This window comes from Perna viridis, chromosome 4, assembly GCF_037379345.1.
Source record: "Perna viridis isolate PV_CMFRI_1.1 ecotype Kerala chromosome 4, ASM3737934v1, whole genome shotgun sequence".
In the NCBI taxonomy this organism is placed as follows: Eukaryota; Metazoa; Mollusca; class Bivalvia; order Mytilida; family Mytilidae; genus Perna; species Perna viridis.
In genome coordinates, this window is record NC_142448.1 from 41320751 (window position 1) to 41340873 (window position 20123).

The 20123-nt window shown below is 33.0% G+C and overlaps 2 protein-coding genes and 1 long non-coding RNA gene across 3 annotated transcripts in view; 1 reads left to right on the top strand and 2 right to left on the bottom strand.

The window, feature by feature from the left end:
* Positions 1-2646: 2646 nt before the first annotated feature.
* On the bottom strand, positions 2647-12565 carry LOC148620112 (uncharacterized). Its single transcript, XM_088580690.1, has 2 exons — positions 11467-12565; positions 2647-5138 (listed from the first exon to the last, which is right to left on the bottom strand). Exon 2 carries the CDS (start codon positions 5119-5121, stop codon positions 3631-3633), a length of 1491 nt encoding a protein of 496 aa, XP_088436816.1. The 5' UTR covers positions 5122-5138; positions 11467-12565; the 3' UTR covers positions 2647-3630.
* Positions 5402-20123, top strand: part of LOC148620113 (uncharacterized) — a 35460-nt gene continuing 20738 nt past the window's right edge. The window contains exons 1-2 of the long non-coding RNA XR_015921725.1: positions 5402-5664; positions 5974-6091. This is a non-coding gene — a long non-coding RNA (uncharacterized LOC148620113). The remainder of the gene's footprint in view (positions 5665-5973; positions 6092-20123) is intronic.
* LOC148620114 (uncharacterized) lies at positions 12944-16533 on the bottom strand. The gene is made up of 2 exons (XM_088580689.1): positions 16206-16533; positions 12944-14562 (listed from the first exon to the last, which is right to left on the bottom strand). The coding sequence occupies exon 2, from the start codon at positions 14543-14545 to the stop codon at positions 13049-13051; it is 1497 nt and encodes a 498-aa protein (XP_088436815.1). The 5' UTR covers positions 14546-14562; positions 16206-16533; the 3' UTR covers positions 12944-13048.

Genomic DNA, 20123 nt, shown 5'->3' on the forward strand with positions numbered 1-20123 from the left:
TGAGCCTAAATAAAGGCAATTTTTTACATTTTACATGAATTTTGTAAAGAATTTTCACTTTTTGCAATTAAAAAAAAATGGCAGATTTTTTTAAATTTATTTATAATTAATTAAAGAACTTTTTTCATGCTCAAAAAGGAAGTTGGGGATCATCGAACTTTTTCAGACAGTTACTTCTTTTGAATAATTTTGAAAATTCCTTATGACCTGAGTAAATACATAGAGCATTAAATATCAACCTTTTCACTTTGCACCAAACTCACCAAATACACGTTATGAGCACTAAAGCACTACTTCCTTGAGCTATGCTGCTATATATCAATGATATAGTTTTAATTCATGATTTCAGGAGACGGATTGATATAAGCCTTTAAATCTTGTTTCTGAATCCTGTAATTAATTTGCTATAATTGTTTGTTTCATTCTATTTTTTTTTTGGCTTGATGTTAAAATATGCAAATTACTTAATAAAATGTGTTTAAAATAACTCTTTTTCTTGTATTATTAAAAAAAAATAAAATTCCCATTATTTCTATAAAATATTTTTCGCGCCAATTGTCTCTCCTTGAAAAATTCTTGTTTACCAGTGGTTTGAGGGTTTCCTCGTCTTATATTGAAGACCCGTGGTTAGCATCGAGTTGACATTTAACATATTCACTACATGTATATCCATTCACGTTATATGATTCACAGTTAAGGTTTGTAAATTTACCCAGTGACTAACATAAAGTCCCTGTTATTACCATGTGTAAAAATTTGGTTTGAAATAATTAAAACATAAATGTCTGTATGATTTTTCAAGATGATAGAAAAGATTAAACCGAGTAATTCTGTGAAAGAAATTCGGAGATACCAATTTTCGTGGATTGGGAAAGAAACACAAGTTCGATTAAAATCTCCTTTTCGTCGGGAACTGAAATTCGTGGTTTGGCCTACCTGCGAAATCCACAGAAATCGGTACCCCACGAACAATTATAATAGTACTTTCACAGTAGGTATAATCTACCTTAAAATTAGTTCGGTTCAGACTGTGTTTGGTATACCAAGGTTCAAACATTAAATTGATTAAATTGATCTTTTTTATAAGCGTTTGGTTTAGACAGGTTTTCGGATTATTTAAGAATTGGCAATTGAAAAATTAACATAAATATTCCATGTGCATATTGTTTATTGCGCGAAGTGCAATAAACAAAATATGCACATGGAAAATTTATGTTATTTTTCAATAAACACAATTTTTATCATTGCCAATTCTTATGAATTAATTTTAAAACATATTTTTTATCTTTAAACATGAGAAAAGTATCTCTGAATTTAACTGCATAGAGGCGTGTCAATATTTTCTTTTATCCATTGAGATATAACAAAATTATTTTAACCAATCAGATAACAGTATTTATCTCAAATTAATTTATTTAGGTTTCAGTTTTGACAGATTTTTCGATTAAATTGTGGACTTGTTTTAGACTTATATCAGATGCATGATTTTTTTTTTCGGTCTGAAGAAAGAAAATTTACATGTAAATATTCAATTTGATTGGATTTTCTACATGTATTTGCTTCATACAATACACATTCTCTTGAGGATTAGCCATTGAGGCTCAGACTTGATGAAAATGAAACTTCAATTTAACATTGTTGATCCCTTTCATAACAAAGTATTTAATTGAAGGCGAAATTACCTGATAAGAAAGCAATTTACACAAAATGACCAGCATGCTTTGTTTACTACAATAATGAAAATTTAAGAGTTGTCGCGTGAAAATCATATGTCATTGTCAGTTTCCGGTATGTTTAATATCAAGGAAGTTTTTTTTTCATCATTAAAGTGGTGGGACTATTTACAGAAACAAACTTGTATTAGGTCGAACAAAATCATTTTTTCCACTAAAGATGTTCTAAAAACTAGAGTCAGTAGGTACGTCAAAATTTGTTTTTTCAAAAGTTTGTGACTGGTTTGTGTTGTAGACACTCTCAGACATTGAAAGTGCATGTCAGAACAAATTTCCCTAAAAAATTAGGGTAGGCACAATGATAATGGTCGAGAGGGTAAGCAGAAACACAGCTAATTTGTTTAGGCCTTAAGAATTCGTTTTCTGTGTCGCTTAAACTACAAGTACATACTCGGGGGTCTGGGGGTCCGCCCTCTTTATCAATTTCCCAAATTTATGAAAATAACGTATTTTTGTATGTTAATACATGCACAAAATTGTGTTTATTACGGATTTTTCATTCGGCACTTGGTGCCCCCTTACGTGAATCTATGAATCCGCCACTGATAATTTACTAATTTAAATATGATTATAAACATAAAATGTCGAACATATGACGCATCTTGTTTGAATCCATTGCAAAACTGTTTGTAATTGAGCAGGTACTGACACATTTGCGGTCGTATAGAAATCTAAATAAGACGTTTTAAAAGTAGCGAATCAGCTGAATAATCCCGAAAAATATATATTCAAAGTAAAATAATATAACATTTTACTTACAAATGTAGATAATAAAGTGGAAATGGGGAATGTGTCAAAGAGACAAAAACTTAGCCTGCACAAAATAGAAACAAAAAAAAACACCAAAGGCAGTTCGTGAGCCCTCAACTACGATTGTATTGTTGAAATCGTTTTAAAAGCAGGAAAAGACCTATCATACTAAACGTTTTTATTTCAGCACGTGTACATGTATATATAAATGATGTGAAATAAAACTATAACCATACATTTCCTATACTATTAATTGTGTTTTAATAAAATGAATGTCAATCATTTCTACTGATTTCTGAAGTATTAAATACTGACAACAGTATCCTATTTCACACACATTTACAAATTTTGTTCCATTTCATCTTTTCTCAAATGTTTAAACCCGACTGTCCAAAAGTTAGTTTATAATTATCTACATTCAAAATAAGGAATATTTTATTCATAGTCGTTTAAGTCAGGTTTTTGCTAAGAATACACATGTGTTTTTTTTTACACTGGTTTGATTATACGTGTATTAAGAGAAGATGGGCTTATAACTTTGTTTGAAACACAAAACGTCCATCTTCGAATTTCAAACCCTGAGTGAATCAATACAATAAAGATTTCCTTAGAAACATATTAAACGAAGCCACAAAACTGTCTTAAATGACATTCCACATGACATCAAAATTATGGTCACATTAGAAAGGTGGTCTTCAAATACAGATTAATTTTACATAATTTTAAGGTTCGTATAATTAGGATATAATATTACAGTTATTGTTGAATACAGATGAGCGCTTAGACGTTTGATTGTTTTTATCCAAATTTCATTCAGCTACATGTACATGTACTATACAAGTAGTTTGCGGTATGTGATGAATTCATGAGATTGGAGTAAGCTAACTTAAGTACTTTGCGTGATCCGTGCATATATTGATGTACATCGCAGGATCGAAGATTCAGTGTAAAAGAACGATTTACTATATTCTATGTATTACTTAAAGACAGATTCCTTTGTTTGATTCAGAATCAATCTCAACTTCTCGGCCAATCTAGAGAGTATCCGAGCATTACCTGGACTGGCTGAGAGTGTACCGATTAGTTAGAAACAAGTTCCATATCTCGACGTCATTTCGTATAAAACGCTGTCATCAAGTCAAATGCACTACGCTCGAAAAAACCTGTAAAAAGCTATAAAACTTTCAAAATGGTAAAATATAACGAAAGGAAACCACAGACTATCCAAATATGAGTGGGAACTGTGCTTAACAAATCTTGGATTTACAAATGTGTATGATACCCAAATGCCCAGATTAACCAACGAGACGAATAAAAAAGTGTTCTGAATTGACGTGAAATGTGTCTGTTGTCCTGCCTTTTTATAATATTTCATCTGTAGTATGAACAACGTTTGAAAAATGGTAGCAATATTTCGGAAAACTGAGTTGATCCAGTAAAGAGCGGTTATATTGATTGATTCTCGAGACAGTTCCAAAAAGTAATATCCACAAGTCGCAAAAGAGCTGACGACAATGATTACCTGGTTCAGATTTATGTTTCTGGCCTGTTCGGGTTTCGGACGTAACTGTTCCGACATAGCATGGAAACACTTGACCAAGATCGGCGTACGAATAACGTTCGCACAGAAGAATACTGTATACAAAAACAAAGTAAACTGCTCAACATTGGTGCTCGGTACATATATGTAGATGCACTGAATAATGGAAAAAGACATGCTATATACTATTCCTATAACTGCGACGGTTATCGCATTTCGGTTCCATGGATTTCTCGGCTGTTCATTAGAATGATTCTCTAAGTGTAGAAGAGGATCATGTTCGGTGCTTCCTTCGTTTCCAGCCGTTGAATCCTCAATATGGACATAAATGGTGTCTCCATTCTTTTTCGGCCACATTTCAGACAAGAAAATAAGACTTAAGAGGCTGTATTCCAATAGAAACGGCTCTAAGAAAGGGTTCAAGAAAATGACTGTTGTTTCAATCCACTCTCCATCCGGGCATGGGCTACTTGTACTGTTTGAATATACTGTAATGTTAGACATCGGTAATTGTATGATATTAATCCTGTAAGTATAAACCGTTTGCTGGGTCCACATAGAAATGTTTGTTACAAAGAGAACCAAAAGCCCATAATAAAGAAACAAAACGTTTGCGAATTTATACTTTGAAAAGTAATGTATAAAAGCAGTTTGAATTATTTGGAAAGTCCATGTTGAAAGCCAAAACAACATTATTTCGTTGTTACGGATATGACACACCTGGTGCATAATCAGTTGAAGCAATTGATAAAAGATGTTTCCAATGCAGAAAAACCACAAAAACTTCATTTTAATATGGTCAACTGGTTTCACCGAACTATGTCGTGTCCAATGCCGATGAAATTTGGCCAAAAAGCTAACAAGTAGCAAAGAAATGATCGCTAAACATGCCAACCCAACAATTAGAAGTCTGGAATATCTGTTTGAAAGAATCAAGATCATCTCAAATATACAAATAACGACGGTGGTCAACAAAACGATACCAGCGATGCTTCCATCGTGAAGTGCATATCCAGCATTTCTTCTCTCTTTGACAATGCCAGCCGTGAATGGGATGACAAATGCCGCTTGCAGTATACCACTTATTTTCTTCCACATTATTTCAGCTTGACAGTCTGGAATGAAAATAATGAAGAAAAAAACTAAAGAGAATACATGTATTTTCTCACTAAAGCGATCTTATTTTACACAAAGTTGGCATGATAAAGCCAAATCAACTTTAAAATTGCTGGCTATGTAATACATTTATATCTATATATATATGCGTAGCCTAAGTAAATTGCTTTGATATGAATGACAATTTAGATAATTAATATAGCAAAATAAGCATTCAGTGCTACAATGATCAAGCTAAAAGTAGTTTCTTGTATTCTTTGATAAAAGTGTTCCATTTTCTCAATCATTCGTAAACATGCAAATGTAAACAAATTTTGTCTCATTATAGCCTTTTCACATCAAAACGTTCTGCCGTGATGTGGTAGTATCCGGGTCGGAGTATAATTCCAAAGAAGAACGAAGTCGACTGCAACTTTTATTATGAGAGTATAAGCTAGGATCTCAGAAAACACAACATCTTCATATATATACTAACTTATTATGTAAAACAATGTTAGATCACAACATAGTCAACACAGCATATATGTGAGTGTCCAGTTACTTTTATTTGTAGTTACAATTTGTACAATTGAATATATTCCAGGCAAAAAACAATTTAGTGGCGGATTTTTTTTCAAGATTGTCCGCAGATAGCGTCGCTGTTGATAGTACTGAAAATTATCAGGAACTCGATATAAGCAATACTTTGAATTCTAATCATTTTGAGCCAAAACAGTTTGCTACATGTGAAAAGCAAAATCTAGATTTTAGTCATGATCATAATCATTCAAATATTATTGGCCTAATATGTACAAACATTTGTTTAATTATATTTCTACTTGTCTATCTTGTCAGACCAGAAATTGGAAGAAAATCAAACCACCAGTACAGCACACTGGCATACCGCCTTAAAAACCCGTTGTATTGGTCTAGACCTCAGTGGACCTTATCCGACTACTCTTACCGGAAACAGGTACGTCATTGGTTTTATTGATTCATACAGTGGTTTTCCTGAAGCGTTTGCAATAAATTCTAAGAATGCTGACAATGTCACTGAGCTGCTGCTTGAACATATTATCAACATGTATGGTTGTCCTTTGCAAATAACTACAGAATTGTAATCGTATGATGAAAGAGACTCTTAAGGAAATGCGAATAGAACATGTTAATACAAGTTTTTACCAGAGTTCTCAAATTTTCCATAAATGCTCTCATTTTCGCCCCCCAAAAAACATGGAATATTGATTTAACGCCGGGTTTGGCGGTTTTGCATTCTTGCAAAGAAGGTTACAACGTTAACGATATTATTTTGATACCATAATTACGTACAATTGATAAATTTGAAACATTTTAAGTAGCACTCCAGCTAAGAATCATGCAAAAAGCCTACACATTTAAATTTTTTTTTTATATTTTGTTTGAATAGCCATAGTAAACATAAATTACCATTCATTTTTTCCTATAATCCATGTTTTTAGGTGATAAAAAGAATAGAATGTACTATAGATTTCACAAGTAAGGAAGATAACTCTTTAAATGACGCTCAAATACAATAGAATCTATTGGATTTTCAATGTTGATTAGCTCCTAAGAGCAGACAGATTGAAGCGAATATTTACACATTTCATGGCCTTTTTTGGGGTGTATCATGTATTCATGATTATTTCGAAGGCTGCTACTTAACAGCAAAGTTGACCGTGTATGACTTGCGTTTTGTCCATTAAAGAATTTCAAGCAATGCTCTTACAACACCAGGCGTCAAAAATGAGGTTTCGTGATCATTCGTTATTTAAATTTGTAGCTTATTATTTTTGTAACAAAAATGTTCTGCTGTAGTTAAGTGTTTCATATGCCTTTTATGATACAAATTTTTCTGTTCCAATAGTTTCTTATCTGCAATAAAGAAATTCACTAACATTAGAGCTCTCGCCTTGCGATTGTTACAGAGATCCCATTTCCCGTTAATTTTTACATGTACTCCATTCTATGCCTCTTATCCTCATATTTTGCCATATAACGTTTTTTTTAACCAATGAAGTGTATAGATACTGGGTTTTGCCGCAAAATTAAAGCCTGTATATTGAATGAGCCTGAGGGACGGGGCAAAATTTAAGATTTCTATGAGCATTTTCCACGTGCAGTGCCGAGTACACATTTCGACAATGTCACATTGTTTTTTATCCTGCATTGAAAAAGTGAGGTAGAATTCGTCTATACATTTCTGTTGTGCCCCGTTCAGGATTTTATTCATATGTTATTGAATGCATGGGGACTTTCCGGCTTCATGATAGTCCTTGAAAATTAAGGGCGCGGCAAAAAAAATGAACGCAAAGCGACACCTTCTTCATGTACATTTTTGTACAAGAAGGCGGATGATTGCAGAAGGTAGGAAACTGTGTACACTGAATGTTAATTATAACTGAAGCTAAAAATGAGACAAAATTCGCTGTATTTATATTTGCTTTTAACGAATGATTGAGAAAATGGTAGATTTATACCTCTGAATACAAGGAACTTTTTGATCATTGTAGCACTGAATGCTCATAATGCTATATAGATTAACGAAATTGGCATTCATATTGAAGCAATTTACTTAGACTACATACCCACTTATTTCTCTGGAAATGACCGTAACAAGTACCGGCTTTACAAAAACCGTGAATCCGGCGTTTTATAAACTTTCTTTTTCGCATTTAGTTAAAGACAATTACATGTAAAAAATTACATGTATCATGATTTACTTTGATTTATTTCGATTGAAATACTTAATACGAAAATTGCAATTTCTGCAAAAAAACTGTTGACAGTGGATATTATTATATATAATTGAAACACATTGTCACTTTATACACGGAGTAGGATAAGAACAATGCATTTATTCAGTACAAACGTACTGTGTATTACATTTCAATTTCTGTGTCACATCTGGTATATGTATCAACACGAGACCCCTATATCACCCTAGGGCTAATGGCCCTCGGGATGATATAATTTGAGTGCATGTTGATACCGCATGTGATAAATTTTCATTATATCATACATTTCAACTCTGTTTTAAGTTTGTTCCGAGTAGGGTAAGCGGTATACATTTTATAGGTCAAGTGGTATAATATAAATGTATTCAGGTAAACGATACAGGGTTTAATTGTTTTATAACATGAGCATACAGAAAACCTACAATTTCATCTAAATATATGATTTTGTACATTTATCACACACGAAGATGGTTAAATATTTACAAAATGCAGTTTAGTAATTACATTATTGTACATGCATCGCAAATTTGACAGTTCTAATATCGTTGGGAATTTTTCAGACCTTTCTATACGTTTACATTTCTTCCTTGTATCAATTTGATCCGACGGAGCAGTGTAGCGAATAGAGTCGTCACATTCTGAGAAGTTTGTATATATATATATATATATATATATATATATATATATGTATGTATAGAAGGGTCTGAACAATTCCCAACGAGGTTAGAACTGTCAAATTTGCGAAGCAAAATTTTTGTCGTTCCCTCCGCGGGACTCGAACTCGTACCGCTGTGACATCTATGGCAACACCGCCTGCACTAAGTCCAGCGCCCTAGACCACTCGGCCAGCTAGGCTATATTAAAATATAGCTTTCGCTGGCCGGGTGATCGGGTGATTCCTCCTCGTAGGATTAATCTAGGGCTGTAACTTAGTACACGATGTATGGTAGTACGGGACAGTTCTAACATCGTTGGGAATTTTTCAGACCCTTATATATATATATATAGATATATATATATATATATATACATATATATATATATATATATATATATATATATATATATACATATATATATATATATATATATATATATATATGTCTCAGAATGCGACAACTCTATATATTCGCTACACTGCAATCAGATTGATACAGGGAAGATAAGGTAAGCGTATATAAGGGTCTGAACAATTCCCAAAGATGGTAGAACTGTCAAATTTGCGAAGCAAATTGTTGGTTGTTCCCTCCACGGAACCGCTGTGACATCTATAGCAACACCGCCTGCATTAAGTCCAGCGCCCTAGACCACTGGGCCTGCTAGGCTATATAAAAATATAGCTTTCGCTGGCCGGGTCATTCCTCCTCGTAGGATTAATCTAGGGCTGCAACTTAGTACACGATGCATAGTAGTAGGGGACAGATCATCTAAGTGTTATTATGTAGGTCAGAGGATCAAATTAATGATGCATATCACAACGAATCAAATCAATATTATACAACTGATTGCTCAATTGATATTGATATGTAATTTACAGATGCGATCACTTCTAACCTCTCTTCGAACCTGTCAGGATTCGCTGTCATAGAACAGTTCTAAACTGTCAGAAACTGTTCTGACCTGCGACATACCTTGTCAGGGTCTGTCAGGACCTTGGACAAGCTCTGTCATGGGTCCTGACACCCTCCTATAAGGGACTGTTCTAGGTAGAACAGATACGTGGATTAGAACAGTTCCTGACAGATTCTGACAGTCATTAGCTCGAGAATACTTCTCTGGCTGAATTACATACAGTACAAGTACGTGATTACGAAAAAAAGGTGTAACACCCGAATCCCCATTCGTACGACGGGAAGGAAGCCTTGCTATGTTTAAACTTGTTTTTTTTTCAATTTTTACCCGACTTTTATGTATGGCATGCAGTACCAACAAAAATTCTTGCCTGCCGTATTTGTTACGCCCCTGACTTTAAAGAAATTAGACTTGATTCTTTTTGGTTGCAAATCTAAGCAACGGTATGACACAGAGTACCTTAACTGTTTAAAATTGTCAATATATAAAATTTATATATTGACAATTTTAAACAGTTTATACAGAATTTTTATATTTTGACAGAAATATATGTGTCAGAGTCACCCACATGATAGTTGTATTTTAGTCAATAGTTTTAGACCCTTATCAAAAATAAAACTGTTTGTACATTTTGCAAAAGTTTTACTGAAATAAAGGTGCCACAGTCACTAATATGAAATTAACATTTTTAATTTTTAATTTCTACATTTTCTACATCAAAGATCATGTACGGAAATTGGACGTGTTCACACTCATATTCGTTTGCTAAATGTGGCATTTTGAAGAATTTCGACCGAAATATTTAGGTATAAGTCACCCATTTAATGCTAAAATAGTCAAGTTTAACATTTTTTAGAATGATTTGTGATACTTTTGTTATTAAAAGTAGGTTGTACTCAAAAAGTACTGTATCAATCTTGAACTTGGTGAGAATTACCAAACATCTAAAAGCATGTAAACAATGATAATTTTTGAACGATGATAGACCGGACCGTGATCGACGGAAATAGGAACATAAACAATGAACTGTCCAGGGGTATGACAGTTTAGAACAGCTTTTCGTATTTTCTTTGTCACGACCAAGGACAGTTTCTGTCAGGGATTGGGCAAAATGTGTCCTGACCCAGGACAGCCTCTGTCAGGATTTCTATCTAGATCTGCTGTCGTAGAACAGAAATCCTGACAGATTCTGACAGAATTTAAGAGAGGTTAGAAGTGATTGCATCTGTATATGTACGTATCATAGCTATTGTCCACTATATTCATTTTAATCAGTTCTTTACAGTGTTTACAATGTTTACTGGGCTATCGTCAAAATGTATATAAATGTAGTCATTTATCCTCAATGAATAAGTTAAGGAAATACATTTTTACGATACAACGTATTTAAATGTCTTAGGATTTGTCGAAATGATAAAGTTATGTGACATACATATACATTGTATACATATATAAATGTACATAAGTGTATAGCTGATCACAAATTAGGTACATATATTTTCAATGAATCTGAAAACGTTCTTTCCTGCTTTTGCCTTGGCACTTTTATCACGTATAACGCATTTCATTGTCATTTAATGAATACATAAGTACCTACATGTTCTTGTATATTTATTAACTGGGAATTTTACCAGAAACAGGGGTCATTTTGTTTGTTTTGTTTTGTTGTTGTTTTTTGTTTGTTTGTCTGTTTTCATCTTTCATCTTCTATTTATCATGACTTTCTTTGATAAATACATATTACCTAATTTTACATTCATATCCATAAACTGTGGATTTTCACTGAATTTAAACATTTTTGTTCTTTAATCAACTTTTTAACACCTTGGGCCTTCAATTTGCATCTAAAGCATATCTTTTAAGATCTACAGGGTATTTGTATATAGTCATTCATTGAAACAATAAGCCTTTTAACGTGACACTCGCATCCTTGAATAATTATCTATATGTAGCATTGAATAAGTATTCCATATCTTCTTATCTTCAATGAAGCAAAAATATTTTATTAATATTTCCTTACCTTTTAAGAGAATTTACATGCAGCTTCGTCAACAACTTTTGGTAAATATTTTCCTCTCATTATATTTTAATTTTATTTCCCCATTTTTACTTCCTTGTAAGTAAATTTCTCACAACTTACACATCAATACAATTTTAAATGATTCACATGATCATGATGATTGAAAACACATTGATATTTAAGTGTAAGTGTTTGTAAGAATCAGGCAAAATGGGAAAAATCAGAAACATGCCCGTCAAAACCCCACCAATCTGACAATGTAAAATCACTCAAGGATACGTTCTTAAATTAAAAAGTCCATTATTTAATCTCAGAGTTTTTTTTAAATAGAATGAGGTTTTTGACAGAGTTATCTGCCCTTGAAATGTTCATTTTCAGTGCATTTCAATGAAATTGAAACTCAATGGGCTGCATGATACGGAAAACCTTGTATGCTTTCCTTGATTGTGAAGGTGAAAATAGTCATTAATTAAACTATAAAAATGGTGGGTTTTTTTTTCATACCATGTTTCACCCACTGTCTGATTCTTATAGATACTGACACTTAAAATTTCAAAATAATCTCAACGATCAAAGTAATGATAGCGGCACAATGTATTTTGGCTTTGAAGATTTTCCATGTTAAACCGACATGGGTTTTGTTGATTGAATTTTCCCAACAATGATACAGAGTTAGTCAAAGAGACAACAACCCCCACCATGAAAAATGCATACAAGGGAATCAAAACTTTTTGAACTGTTTTTAAAGTGTTTTTAATAGTGTAATGTTTTTTCCACAGTGGACAGATTTAAAAAGGGGAGGGTTCTGATCACGCCAAAATACATTAACCCCGCCGCATTTTTTGCGCCTGTCCCAAGTCAGGAATTTCTGGCAACGTTTCTGCTGTACCCGTGTATAATGTTGGGGCCAGCTGCAGCTTGTCCTGTTTGCAAGGGTTGCCTCTTCATTCCTTGAACACCCGTGGGTGTCCTTGACCTGACATTTTACATCCCGGTGGGGTTATTGTATCATTGGCATACTCGCCATATCCAGTATCGTTATATACATGTACATCTACCATTACCGTTTATTTCTTTAGCAAATCATTTATTTCCCCCTTTTTCTTTATGTCTGTTTTTATTTAGTCATACGTCATAGCCACACACATGGTTGGAACAAATACTATCTTATGCTAAATGATGTGTGATTTATAAATCACATTGTACGACGGATAGCAACAAAATAATTTGTCGGTTAAAAATACATTGAAAGCTTCACCTTATTGACATTCTATTGACTATTTTTGTGTTTATTTATAATCAAAATGTGATACAGTGAAACCTATCTAACCAAACCCCTTTGGACGTTAAAATTTGTTTGGATCGGACAGGTGTATGGTTAACCTAGGATAAAAAACCACATTTAATATAGATTCCAACTTTTTTTCAGAATTTAACGATGTGTGAAATCGGACCTTTTCCTTTCAAAATAAATGAGTCTATTCACAATGTTTATTCCTTATAATTTTAAATCCATAACTGTCTTAAAAATGGTCTTTTTAAATTTTTACCGTAGTAATACAAAATTCCTGCAAGTTAGTTGTCAAGTCAAAAGTGCTACGCTCGAAAAAAACCTGTAAAAAGCTATAAAACTTTCAAAATGGTAAAAAATAACAAAGGGAAACCATAAATTATTCCAAAAAGAGTGTGAACTGTGCTTAGCAAATCGTGGATTTACAAAAGTATATGACACCCAAATGCCAAGATTGACCAAAGAGACGAATAAGAAAGTGTTCTGAATCGACGTGAAATGTGTCTGTGGTCCAGTCGTTCTATAATGTTTCATCTGTAGTATGAACAAAGTCTGCATAATTGTAGCAATGTTTCGGAAAATTGAGTTGATCATGTAAAAAGCTGTGCTATGCTGTGATTCTCTGTGTAGTTCTAAAAAGTAGTATCCACAAGTCACACAGGAGCTGACGATAATGATTACTTGGTTGAGACTTATATTTCTGGCCTTCTCAGGTTTTGGACGTAATTGTCCTGACATAGCATGGAAACACTTGACTATAATTGGGGTACGGACAAAGTTCGCACAGAAGAACACTGTATACAAAAACATGGTATATTGCTCACCATGGGTACTTGGAATATATATGTAGATGCACATAATGATGGAAAAGGACGTGCTATATACTATCCCTACAACTGCGACGGTTATCGCATTTTTGTTCCATGGATTTCTCAGCTGCTCATTAGAATGACTGTCTTGGTGTATAAGATGATCATATACGGAGTTTTCTTCAGGTCCAGCCGTTGAATCCTCTATGTGGACATAAATAATGTCTCTATTTTTTTTCGGCCACATTTCCGACAAGAAAATAAGACTTAAGAGGCTGTATTCCAGAAGAAACGGCTCTAAGAAAGGGTTCAAGAAAATAACTGTTTTTTTAATCCATTCTCCACTCGGGCATGGGCTACTTGTACTGTTTGAATGTACTGTATCGTTAACCACCGGTAAAGGTGCGTAAAAGGTATAAACCGTTTGCTGGGTCCACATAGAAATGTTCGTAACAAAGAGAATTAAAAGTCCATAATAAAGAAACAAAACGTTTGCGAATTTATATTTTGAAAAGTAATGTATAAAAACAGTTTGAATTATTTGAAAAGTCCATGTTGAAAGCCAAAACAACATTATTTCGTTGTTACGGATATGACACACCTGGTGCATAATCAGTTGAAGCAATTGATAAAAGATGTTTCCAATGCAGAAAAACCACAAAAACTTCATTTTAATATGGTCAACTGGTTTCACCGATCTATGTCGTGTCCAGTGCCGATGAAATTTGGCCAAAAAGCTAACAAGTAGCAACGAAATGATCGCTAAACATGCCAATCCAACAATTAGAAGTCTGGAATATCTGTTTGAAAGAATCAAGATCATCTCAAATATACAAATAACGACGGTGGTCAACAAAACGATACCAGAGATGCTTCCATCGTGAAGGGCGTATCCAGCATTTCTTCTCTCTTTGACAATGCCAGCTGTGAATGGAATGACAAATGCTGCTTGCAGTATACCACTTATTTTCTTCCACATTGTTTCAGCTTGACTTTCTAGAATGTAAATAATGAAGGAAAAAATATTATAAACCGAAATGACTTTTTAAATTGCTTGTTATTTAAGTGCCAGTCCATATAAAATTCAGACACATCCTATTGTAAGGCAATTAATGGTGTAGAAAAAAACCCATAGATAAGACGATGCTTTTTGGTCTATATATGCTCTGTTTTTATGTGACAGTAGTCATTTATGTATTTAGATCTGTACTTTTGAGAAAACTACACTTTAACCTTCCACTAAAATAAAACAAATGAAACCAAATCAAGAACTATAACCCTTGCAAAGTGTTAGTTTTATGTACAATCTATATAAATTTTATCGCAAAAGCGTAACCCCAAAACGAAAAAACCTAAGACTGGTGATGTGGTAAATTTTTTATGAACAAGAAATAAAACTTAATTCGTTGGGTTTTTGACATGCATGAATCACTGTTTGTCTGATTTTTATAAAGACTGTTATCTAATACATTTGTGAAGTAATGTTATAGTGCTTGGTTATGCAATGAAGGAATGTTAAAGTATTGTTACATAATACTAATATTGAGGAGGAAACGACCACTTACATGTACACGAAATATTTTTGTGTTTGACCTAAGATTGACTCTATTTATACCGACTTATGACTCTTGGATTGTAAAACTTTCCTTTTAGATCGTGAACATATACATATACAGGTACTTGTACATTTAGAATTAAAATATAATTGAATTCATATCTATCTTTTAAGGTTAAACAACCAAACTAAACAAACTCTACGCAATAATGTAAAGGCAAGCCCGCATACCAATTATCAATGTCATATGCAAAAAGTAAAAAAAGAAACTGTCGACAGTATAAATGGCTTAAGGCACAATTCTTTGATCAAAGAGATAATGAAATATTGAAAACGAATTTTCACTTTATACAATGTGCATATAATAGGATAAGGACAATACATTTATTCGGTACAAAAATATCATGCACATTAATTCGGTACAAAAATACCATGCACTAAACAGATTTATCAACGACACAAGATGATAATTTTTTTACAAAATGCAGTATACACGTAGTCACAAAGTACATATTGCGGCATATTAAATCGAATTGAACTCTAAGAGATTTGATGTTTATATTTAAAACCCGTAAACCTAAATAAACCTTCGAAATAAATGTCAATTATACAATAAATGGTAAAATGATACAAGTCTCATGTATAAATGTATTCACGTATTTGCACATGGTTATCAAAAATGTGGGAATCTTCACTGACTCTGTATGCTTTCTTTGGTTTTTTCATCTACCTATTTATTGCGCCTAATAAATTTCCTTGTAACGTGATAAATACATATACACGTACATGTCCATCTGTAACCACAAAGTGAATCAGAATATTTCCTTTCTTTTCAGTTCTTCTTTATAGATCTGTGACCTTCATTTGCTTCTGTATTCCGTCTTACGAATTGCCTTTCTTATCAAGCAATGCGTGATCTATAGCTACAGGATAGTCGCTTATTATACTTGTAAGCATGATGTGAAATTTTTTATACCTAGAATAATCTTCTATATGAAGTAGTTACATGTAATCAGTAAATTTATACTAGCCTTGTTTCCTATGTTTTCTGAAAGAATTGTATATTTAATAACAACTTCCTTACCTTTTTACATAAATTACCAGCAGCTTCTTCAAGAATTTGTGGTCAATAGTTCCCCTTCATCAGATTTAAATAAGTTTTTCCATTTTGTTTTACTACCTTGTATAAAAAGCAATGTCCAACAAATACATTTCAAAATGATTCACATGACTGAAAATTTGCCAGAACAGATCAAATATAAAATTTTCCAAAAAGAATTCAGGAGATCAAGGTTTAAAGATTTTCTATGTTAAACCAACGTGTTTTTCTTTTAATTTATGTTTCCGAACAATGATATGGAATTAAATGCACAAACGTGCATCTACCATTAACGTTCATGAATTTAGCTAAACAATTTACCGCCCCCTTTTCATTTATAAATATATTTTTTATCTTCTCATAGCCAAAAAACACGGTTCGAACAAATACTCAAGTAGGCTATCTTATCCAAAAATGCAATTTGATTTGTAAATCACACTGTTGGAAGAACAGCAACAAAAGATTTCGTCGGTTAAAAATACATTCAAAAGTCACAAGGTGGTCGCCTTATTGATATTCCATTGATTATTTCTGTAAGTTATTGATAACCAAAATGTGATACAGTGAAATCTATCTAACCAAACCCCTTGGACGTTACATGATTGGTTTAGGCAGGTGAACACGGTTTACCAAGATTATTAAACACTGCCATTCCAGAATTTATCGATGTGTAAAATCGGACAGTTCACTCAGTCAAAATAAATAAAAGCATATTAACAGTGTTTCATCCTTATAATTTCAATTCCAAAGTATGTGAAATATATTCATGTATTTTTTTTGTCTTTTTTGTCCTTAAGATTGTCATTCAGTAAAACTGTCATCTCAAGTTTTCATTGCAAATTGCGGCATTCAACCAACAACATTGTCAATTTCAATATTCTCACTAAATACGGGCTACTGATAACCATATTCTTTCGAAAATACAGCGCCGAAAATGAATGGAATAAAGCAGATATGCTGTTTCAAGCTTTTTCACGGCTCTATGTTTTGTCGATTTTACAATTTACACTTAATGTAAAGTGTCATCGCCGGAACCGCAAAGGATAGACAACCAATCACAATGCACGAAAAACGCATAATTTACACTAATTTGATTTTACTTTGGTGATATAAATGACTGTAAACAGTGTCTGATATAGAAGGGTCCTCAGATTATTTCAGGGGTCGGTTTAGAAAGATTTCACTGTATTACTTTAAATTTCTTTGTGCAATTTTTAATCATCCTGGTTAAACTGTCATTTTATTGTTCTTTATATGAGGACAAAGTACACCCATTTCGCATATTTTATTTATAAATGAACATGCAAGAAAAACAACTAAAATCGCTCATCCTCCCTAATATCAATAAACGTTTACAATTGTTTTGAAGACATCCATGAATTTTGATGGGTGAATTGTACGTGAAAACACATTAATTTCATGTGAAGTTCAATTGAAGCTGTAGTGTCACCTGAACTTCATATGTACAATATTTGCCTGTGTAGTACTCACTTTCATTAAATAATATGAGGAAGGCTAAACTTTTAATAGGCAAGATTGGATGTAGTGCAATACTGAAAAGATGACTTAGTGTTTACGTACAGAGATGTAATTAGCGATCGAATATCTATATTTATGAAAATAAGGTTCAAAATAATTGAAATTGATAAAAGAGAAATCATATCCTATACGAATAAATATTTTCTGGACAGATGATGAATCAATCAGACTTGTTTGTAATGATGTGCTTTATAGACTTGATTAAGAACCTGCAAATTCTATTATGTTTTTTTTTTTTTTTTTTTTTTTTTGGTTTGCTTTCGAAATTTTGTTCGATACCACTGGTGCAAAATGCTATATTTGTTATTTAACGAAATGGTATAATGGAAATAAATTACATAGTCAGTTCTTAGTACTACAAAATATTTAAAATAAAGGGAAATAATTATTTGATATGTTCATAGCGAGCACCGCGAAGCGGTGTGATCTCCTCTACGGTTATTACATGTACTTTCTAAATTTTCCTTAAGGTTCCTCAATATACTAACGAATAAAAGTCACGCCCGGACGTTACAAAAAGTGACTGTCCTTACGGAGAAAATTCATCATTTCATTCAATCAAACAAATAAAAAAAAATATAGGTTAATGTTTAAGTAAAAATAAATTCATCTTATCTAATAGTTTTGAAGTCTTTTTCTAATTTGTTTTGCTTATTTAAAGAAGTGAATGTTATGTTTCTAAAAACTTCGGGAAACACGCTGTTCCTATGTTGCTGTTGTCAAGAACCTAATCCGCCTTGTTGGAAAAAATATAACTCCAATTATATTATCAAAATCGAAGCATGGCTTTTCTAAGATAGGAAAGGCAATCATTTTCTTGTTTGGAATTTGCAGCTATCCTCTGAATTTTGTTTACGTCACAAGATATGCGTAAAATATTCCTACCATCGGTGGATAACTGTAATATTTCCGGTTTCTGATCTGACAGGCCAAAACTGAAATGGATGTTGCTAGAGATTCCCTTAAGGGATAAAAAATTGATAGTATCAGTCCTTTCCTTCGAAATTCTGAATGACTAGCCTGAATAATAGAGGACTGTATAGGATTCAACTAGCCCAAAACAAGAAATGTACACATCATTTCACTAGTCCAAATCAATTTTTACTAGTCCCGGGCTTCGGGCTAGTGGATTAAGGCAAACACTGAAGTATTGCGAAGTGCTATAAAGTTATTGACCATTTTGAGAGCAAGGGAAAAGGGGGTGTGGGATTGGAAATTTGGGGGGAAATTGTAGTAATTCATTTATTGACCCCCATTAATTAACAAGTAAATTTTCAAATAGAAATATTGATTTTGCCTCCTGCTTAAATATGAATAAAAATATTGCATTTGCAAAGCAAAAATTTTCATCCAGGTCGACTCCCCCTCCTCTTTGTACTGCCCTTTATTATTGTCACGTGTCTCGCACAGACGGTACATGTATGGTATGGCTCATGATGTTAGCTGATTTAGGCAATGCCTACCCCATATTAATTTAGTTATTGTTAAGGAACATTTATCCGTATCCGTCCACATTTGATACAGAAAAATCCCTGTTCTGAATTTAACAATATATTAAAATAAACATATTGTTTGGATAAAGTTCAACCTGTACCGTCGGATCTTGTTGGTTCCTACATTAACAGTATCTTAACATTTAGTTTAAACATATTTTATTTGTAAGTATCAAACATGTGTACAATATAGATGAAACAAAGTTTGACAAACAGGATTTGGGAAGAAAGCAGTAAGCTTTCTTTCATCCGTCTCCTTATCAATACTGACAATTTATATATTTAAATTTACAACAGTCATGCTTATGACATATGAACGCATCATGTACATGTCCTACTATGTAAATACAATATAGATGTTGAAACTGAAAGGAAATTAAATATAAAGAAGTATAATCATGTTGGACAGAATAAATGGAGTTTCGAAATACAGTTCAACAGAATCGTTTGCTCTGAAAAATGTATTTTTGAACAAGTATTTTCATCCCATGTTAGAATATCTGGAAGCGGAACCAAGATTCTAGTGGAAATGTAAAAGAATGTAATTCAATGACACTTTGGTATGCCAAGTCAGGAGGAATGCATTTTTTGGGGGGGGGGATTTTTGTTTCGCTTTGTTTTTTTTTTACCAATGGCATTTAGTAAACAGTAATTTAGTCTACCCCGGACTTGACTTTTTATGAGCAACTCGGCGGGTGTTTCTAGAAAAGCAGAGGACGCTTACCCTACCGGTGCACCTGGTCCATGCTCCCAGTTTTTAGTGGAGTCCGAGTTGCTCATTTACTTTTGTTACTTTGTATCTATGATTTTAGTTACTTTATGTTCTTTGTTGTCTATGTCTGTTTTCCATGTCTGGTCTTTGTCCTTGGAT

Bases quoted from the DNA above. Each gene is read 5' to 3' on its own strand.
- LOC148620112 (XM_088580690.1), bottom strand. From the start codon at position 5,121: ATGTGGAAGAAAATAAGTGGTATACTGCAAGCGGCATTTGTCATCCCA.
- LOC148620114 (XM_088580689.1), bottom strand. From the start codon at position 14,545: ATGTGGAAGAAAATAAGTGGTATACTGCAAGCAGCATTTGTCATTCCA.